At 36.9% G+C, this 7,975-nt stretch overlaps 1 protein-coding gene across 1 annotated transcript; it reads right to left on the bottom strand.

Moving 5' to 3' along the window:
• Nucleotides 1-1,715: 1,715 nt before the first annotated feature.
• LOC120631037 lies at nucleotides 1,716-2,709 on the bottom strand. Its single transcript, XM_039900433.1, has one exon. It carries the CDS (start codon nucleotides 2,511-2,513, stop codon nucleotides 1,749-1,751), a length of 765 nt encoding a protein of 254 aa, XP_039756367.1. The 5' UTR covers nucleotides 2,514-2,709; the 3' UTR covers nucleotides 1,716-1,748.
• Between the last annotated feature and the right edge of the window lie 5,266 nt (nucleotides 2,710-7,975).

The raw sequence follows: 7,975 nt of genomic DNA, 5'->3' as shown, positions 1-7,975 counted from the left end.
AATAAGAAGAGAATTGAAAATAGAGATCTTTTCATCCAGCGAAGGAGCATTGAAAACTACGTCCCAATCTATGCAATTTAGATCCCGCAAGAAATGATCATTACTAAACTTGTGAAAACTACGACGCATGACTGTTGTTGGCTTGAGCTTAGGCGGGCGCACATTATAGGATAGGTATACCAAATCGTGGTAAGAAAAGGCTTCCGCAGAAAGCTGGCCAAAAGAACTAACATACGCCGATGCAGAGACAATCATCAAATCCAGCTGTGAAGGCGAGCAGTTCGGAAAGAAATGTGTGGGACTCGTTGGAAGCAAAGACAAATTTGTGCTATTTATTATATTTTTTAGCTTATGGGCCCGCGAATCATCTTTAACGAGGCAAGTATTAAAATCACCCATAATTATTATATGATCTGCATGTGGCACATAAGTCTCTAGTAGAGTTTCAAATTCGTGAAAGTAATCTATTCGAAGCGATGGACTGTAAAATACACCTAAGAGCACTTTTAAATTACCAAACAGTAGTTCTAAAAATAAATGTTCCGAAGATTCAGCATAAGTTGACGATGACTTATTTAAAATGGAAAATGGAATGTGGCTGCGTAGGTAGATCGCAACTCCCCCACCACCTTTACCCACACGGTCATTTCGAATTAGATGGAAGCCAGGAAGAGAATAAGAGGTGGAGGGAAGGTACGGCTTTAAAAAAGACTCTGAAACTAGAATAGCATGGACGTTCCTAACATCAAAAGAGGTTAAAAGGTCTGGGAAGTGTGCAGGAATACTCTGCGCATTTATGTGAACTACGTTGAAATTCTTAGGATACCCCGCAAAAGCGGACTCAAGGCGTGTATTTAAAGGTAACGAAGTGCTATGGAAGCTCCCATCAGAGGAACAAACAGGAGAAAAGAAGGTTACCTCATCAGAGCTATCACTACTGTCACTACAAGAAATATCATCCCCAATATTCATAATACAATTAAAATAATAATATTATAAAATACGATAAAAATAATAATAATAAAAAAAAATATATATATATTATAATTTAAAACGTGCTAAACATATTGCCTGCCGACAGTGTAAATTCCTAAGGTTTAAACTTAAGAAAAAACAATCATCAAAAGAAAACAACTTAATTGACATAGAAATAAAGATCTAACCTAATTACAAAACATGAAGTTCTTGTCTATCATTAACACAATTCTCTAAAATATGACAAAAACATCATATAAAACAATGAGTATACAAGCATTGAAAGCCAAACGTCAACAATACCGCAATGCAGGCTCGCTGGCGACGCGTCACAAAGAGGATACAAACACGAGTGCAAAGTCACTGGCAAAGAAGGTATTATAACCACAGACCAGTTAATTAATATAAACATATTCTAGTTCAGTGCCTTAGCGAAAGAGAATAAAGCCATATTGTTATAACTATTACAACAAAAAGCAAGAACCCAGTGCTGTACAACATGAGTATTCTGAACTTTCATAACAACAACAATGCAATAAGTTGACGTTTGACAACTAAAATTATAAATTTAAAAGCAGGTACAAATAAAATTAAAAGTAGACACCCAAATCAGAGTGAATTATACTAACACAAAATTCAATATAAGAAACAAAAGTATACTTTAAGTTATAAAATAGAGAGGGAAAGAGTATATATAAAGTTGGTTATGGATAACTGGTAATTACTAAATGACAACAAATCATCAAAAAACTACTCTTAACTGCACATCAGCGCTATTTCTTCACCACTCTTCTTGATCTAGAAATTTGAGAGGGACCAGCGTGCGGCTTAGAAGCAACTGTAGCAGGTCCAGCTAGAACACTGGAGGCTGCTTCTCTACCACATCCCGAAGAAATAGCAGTTAACTGAGCCTTCGTAGTGATAGAATGTCGCTTACCATCAGATCCAATCACAATTATCCGACCATTTTTTGTCCAAGACTTTGATAGGCCCAGCTGTAGTCTGGCTGCCACGAAAGCTTCATGCCGGATCTTGGTCAAGAACTCTCCCAAAGTAATCCCGGTGCCTTTAAAGTTTTTTTTAGAAAACCAGATCTTGTTTCTAACGGACTGGTCACAGAGTTTTACCAAGAGCACTGCTTGCAGTGCTCTTGGTTTGTCACCACCAGTCTGCCCTATTCGATGGCACCGACTAATCGCTGCCACAGAAAGCTCATGCATTTGAAGATGATCTTTCAAGATTTTTACAACAGTGGCAGGCACATCTTCCTTGGCAGTTTCAGGGACACCATGAAACAGAAGAATTTTCCTACGGCTTCTTGTTTCCTGCTCATCCATCTGCTGACTTAGAAGTTCTAGCTGCCCCTGAAGACTGTTCAAAGCGGTCATGACAAAGTTTCGGAACGAGCTAAACTGTGAAGCTATATTTGAGGTGGGACTGGTTGCCGGGATAGCAGACTGCAGATTTTGTTGGAATTCAGCCATAGTTTTGTGAAAATGTAGAGACAGATCATCCACAGATTTCTTAATAGATTCCATTGTTGACTAGCTGTTTTGTGTGTTTGTTGTTGGTAGTAGTTTAAGTTCAAGTGTTATCTACAGTTATATTGTATGGATTTACCTTTATGGGACACTGTTGGCAGGTATGAAGATATTAATGCATTATTAATTGTTTAAAGGTCATTAATTCAATTATAAATTCAATTTTTAAGAGAGATACACTAAAATAACGTGTTTCTTATTATGCAACTGTATATTAATATTCATTAAAAAAAAACATCCACTTCTCTGCTTGCGGGGCTTTTGAATACCCAAGCAACCGGCGGTCAGGGTTCCAGAGTTAGGAACCTCCTCACAATGCGCGCCGTTTCAAGGACAATAATAAAAAAAAAATATATCAATGCCAGTAAATTTTAATTTTTATACAGAAACGGAAAAGGTTCATTTTATATTTGGCATAGACATAGTTGAGTCGAAAAAGGCGAATGGAAAAATATTACAACCGATAAATAAATTCAAGAGTTAGTGTTCTGAAAAGATCTTGCTGGTAGAACCCTTGTAGTTTTTTCAACCTTTGTGTAGTTCTTATGTAAAGAAAATTACAACATAAAAAGGTGTTGTATTCGGATAGCACATCCCGTATTGATCCTTTTAGGTAACCGTTACTTGTGTAAAGGTATAAATTATCCTGGGAGCCCGTTCTAGACGGCCGTTTTTGATTTCGACCCGTCACTGATTTACATCAAAATAATACTGAACTACATAAGGACCCCTTGAACAAATAATAAATAATAAATAAATATACTAGGACAGTACACACAACGCCATCTAGCCCCAAAGTAAGCGTAGCTTGTGTTATGGGTACTAAGACAACTGATGAATATTTTTATGAATAACATACATAAATACTTAAAATATACATATAAACACCCAGACACTGAAAAATATACATGCTCATCACACAGACAGACATTTTCCAGTAGTGGGAATCGAACCCACGGCCTGGAGCTCAGAAAGCAGGATCGCTGCAAACTGCGCCAATCGGCCGTCAAATAACTCGTAGCTACCTTTTACGCAGACCTCTTATAAAATAAGTAAAAAGAAACAAGGTAGCATATAAAATCACTCGAATATACCTTGAATGTATATCGTCATCATCATCATATCAACCCATTTTAAACCCACCACAGGGCACGGATCTCCCACAATAAATAGGAGTTAAGGCCGTAGTCCACCACGCTGGAATAGTGCGGATTGGTGGGCTCCTTTGAGAACATTATGGAGAACTATCAGGTATGCTGGTTTCCTCGCGATGCTTTCCTTCACCGTTCAAGCAAGTGATATTTAATTGCTTAAAACGCACATAACTTAGAAAAGTTACGAGGTGCTGGGATTCGAACTCGCTACCCCCCGAAAGTGAAGTCAAAATCCTACCCACTGGGCTATCACCGCTTAGACCTGAGCGGAGCTGAGTGTATATATACCAGATCAGAATACTGTTGTCTCCACCCGTCATCTTCTCGCGGGTGGTATACAACGTGACTAAGGGAATTGAAAAAAGAGCGGGCAGCATCTTCGTCTGTGCTACTTATAACGTCTACTTCGATCACCAACATAGATAGTAATAGATAAAAGGTAATAATTAAATCCCAACTTTACTATTTGTAACATTATCACCGTTATGTCAAGATGGAGAAAGTTATTTGGAAAGAGCGGACAGTAATAACACTACAATATTAAATTAATAAAATACGATTATAATTTAAGTTAACATACAAACCAACTCAAATAGTTCACAGTACACCCAGTAATTTAGATTCTAAAACAGACATTTTTAGAACCTATCAAAAAAAATTGGTAGGTATATCATTTAATAATTTAGTACCACATTTTTTTAAGTTAATATGTAATATAAATGTAAAATCCTAAGTTGCATGCCATGTACCAATGTGCATGGCATGCAACTTAGGCCAGCGTCGGCTTCTTAAAGACGAGTCTTTAAAGTAGCCGACGCCCGCCTTTCGCAAGAGCTGGCGAAGAACGAAAGTGGAACAACTCATAGTATACAATATCAAAATTGGTACCTTTACAAGATTTCTACTCTGATATACAGACAAGAGCTGATGCAATAGTAAGTGCCTATATATAGATTTATACAGTTAACCAATAAGGCTCCTTTCAGATGGCGGAAACTAGCTGGAAAATCTCATTCCCCAGATTTTCATCAAGCATAATCGGATCATTGTGCTCGAGGGAGTGTAAACCTTAACCATTAAGTAATATGAGCGAATTTGGCCCGTGCGACTTAAAATACGTTCTCTTTCAACGTTATGTTATTTGAAAATGATTTAAAAATATGATTTTCGTTAATGAAACTTCACTTTACAAAGATTATTAAATGTAAGTTCACTTAGGTAGGTACAGCAATTTGAAGCGGTGATAGCCTGATGTGTTTCGGTTTCTCTTTCGGAGGGACCGAGTTTGTTCCTCGGTACGCATCTTTAAGCTTTCAGAGTTATGTACGTTTTAAACAATTAAATATTGCATCAACGTTCAGAACACTCCATAATGTTTACAAGGGCGGGTGAAGTCTATCAACCCACACTAGGCGAGCCTACTGGGGTTTAAACCCTTTTCATTCTGAAAAGACCTGACCTCTTCTATTAATACTGGACTGACTGGCTTTAACCACTAGACCAAGGCATTTAATTGTAACTTTTGTTAACTCGTATGTACTAGGGCTCCAGGAATAAAAGAAGTTAAACCAACCTTGGTACTGTGATTTTCCAGGACGAAAAGTAGCCTATGTTACTCTCCGTCTTTAACTCTGTCCTTTCAATCTCCAACCCTATCCTATCCTATCCTCCGATCCTCCTATCTTAGCAACCTTACTTGAATTTTGGCATAGGCCAAGTTGCTAATATAGGACGGATGAAAGGACAAACAAACAGACACACTTTGGCATTAATAAATTTAGTTGTAGCAGTATTTTTTTCCCACAGCTGGTTCTATTCTTCGATTTTACACCTTAGGTAATCGTTGCAGATAGGCACCGAGGACAAACCTCTGCGGTTTATTCGGTGCTTTTATACTAACCATTTTTTAATGCAATTGTTTTATTTGATAAATACAAAAATAAAAAAGTTAGGATCATAAAATTTTGATTTATTAGTAATAGATTTCAATATAAAATTATGTACGCGTGTCGTACTTTTCCTTTAGATTACACACCACCAGAGGGCGCTGCAGAAGTTGGTTTTCATTACGGTTTTAAAAGTTGCTGTATTTTATTACTTGTTAAATTGTTTTGTTATGTATATCCAATTAAAACTTTCTTTCCTTCATTATAACTCTGACGTCGAGTAAACACCATGTCTCCAATGTTGAATGCTCTTTGGCCACACAAAAGTAAGGTTTGTATAGTCATTGGTAGATTATCTCTGGTCCCAGTTAATTATGCATAGACAAATAGATGAGTAACTATTCTTGTTTTGGTAAATAGATAGGCATAGACCCGTAAAGCCAATCCAATTTCCGGACAAAAGCCCCACCGGTTTTATGCCGGATAGATTAGATTACGCATTCTAGATATCTAAATTTATTTTCACATAAAGCCTATTGAACGAAAAGGGTGAGCTGGGTTTTAACTATCAACCTCTATAGGCTTTATCTGCATTGAGTCATAAAACTGTTAGTTATATCTTCGTATATAACCCTGGAATGTTATCTAAACTGCTATACCCACTTTGTGTTATAGATGCGAATATTTGGATGGATGTTTGATGCTCAATAAACATCCATCCAAATATTCGCATCTATAACACAAAGTGGGTATAGCATTGAGGCATAAAACTGCTAGTTATATCTTCGTATATAACCCTGGAATTTTATCTAAACTGCTATACCCACTTTGTGTTATAGATGCGAATATTTGGATGGATGTTTGATGCTCAATAAACATCCATCCAAATATTCGCATCTATAACACAAAGTGGGTATAGCATTGAGGCATAAAACTGTTAGTTATATCTTCGTATATAACCCTGGAATTTTATCTAAACTGCTATACCCACTTTGTGTTATAGATGCGAATATTTGGATGGATGTTTGATGCTCAATAAACATCCATCCAAATATTCGCATCTATAACACAAAGTGGGTATAGCATTGAGGCATAAAACTGCTAGTTATATCTTCGTATATAACCCTGGAATTGTATCTAAACTGCTATACCCACTTTGTGTTATAGATGCGAATATTTGGATGGATGTTTATTGAGCATCAAACATCCATCCAAATATTCGCATCTATAACACAAAGTGGGTATAGCAGTTTAGATACAATTCCAGGGTTATATACGAAGATATAACTAACAGTTTTATGCCTCAATGCTATACCCACTTTGTGTTATAGATGCGAATAATTAATTTATTGAATGTAGGTATAATAAAAGCACTTTTGAAAAGACAACTACATCCGATTATAGTGACTCTAGCTCTAGCTACAGTTCGGAAGGCAGACTCTACCGAGAAAAAGCCGGCAAGAAACTCAGTAGTTGCTCTTTTTCAACCTCAAAAATTTTACAGTTTTTTTTAGTCTGTCATTTATTGACTTTAATTTACAAAAAAAAAAAAAAATTATAAAAAAAAACATCTACCCTCCGCTTGCGGGGCTTTTGAATGCCCAAGCAACCGGCGGTCAGGGTTCCAGAGTAAGGAACCTCCTCGCAATACGCGCCTTTTCAAGGACTACTGCCTTCTGTATCCTTGAATGCCCAAGCAACCGGCGGTCAGGGTTCCAGAGTAAGGAACCTCCTCGCAATACGCGCCTTTTCAAGGACTACTGCCTTCTGTATCCGACCCTTGATACAACAACCAAGCGAAAGCTTCTCAAGATGTTGGTCGAAGGTTTTTGCGATAAGACAATTGACTGAAAGGACGATCGGAACAATAACTGTCGACTCTACATTCCACATGGCGGTAATCTCGTAAGCAAGGTCTAAGATTTACAATAATTATTATGAGACAAGAAAGCGTGCGTGCACAAGTTCGCTTCCAAGCAAACTTGTCATCAAGTAATACATTAATTGTATATCCCTCGCTATACCAAATGTTTTAACACATTGTTTAGGTTCTGGGATAAGAGAAAAATAGAGCATACATATAAAATTTCCACGCCAACGCCAATGTTGTCGTAGGCAACAACTAGTTGGACATAAAGCTAACATACATAATTACTTTATGCCTATATAACATTGAACTTTATTAAGAATATATTGCTTTTAATTTATCGAAAATACATAATTTATTGTTGCAATGCAGAGTCCTCTTGACTTGCATAATGAATGAATTAATGAATTCCATTAAAAATATGGCGATGTGAAAATTGAAGCAATAAAAAAACATTTCCGGATTTCAACGGGAACGAAGTATGAGTTAAATAAAATCAGTGTTAGCCCAGTGGGTAGGAGCTCGACTTCACTTATAGGGGGCAGAGTTCGA

This window comes from Pararge aegeria, chromosome 17 (assembly GCF_905163445.1).
Source record: "Pararge aegeria chromosome 17, ilParAegt1.1, whole genome shotgun sequence".
NCBI classification, from domain to species: Eukaryota; Metazoa; Arthropoda; class Insecta; order Lepidoptera; family Nymphalidae; genus Pararge; species Pararge aegeria.
This window is presented reverse-complemented; position numbering and strand designations above follow the sequence as displayed.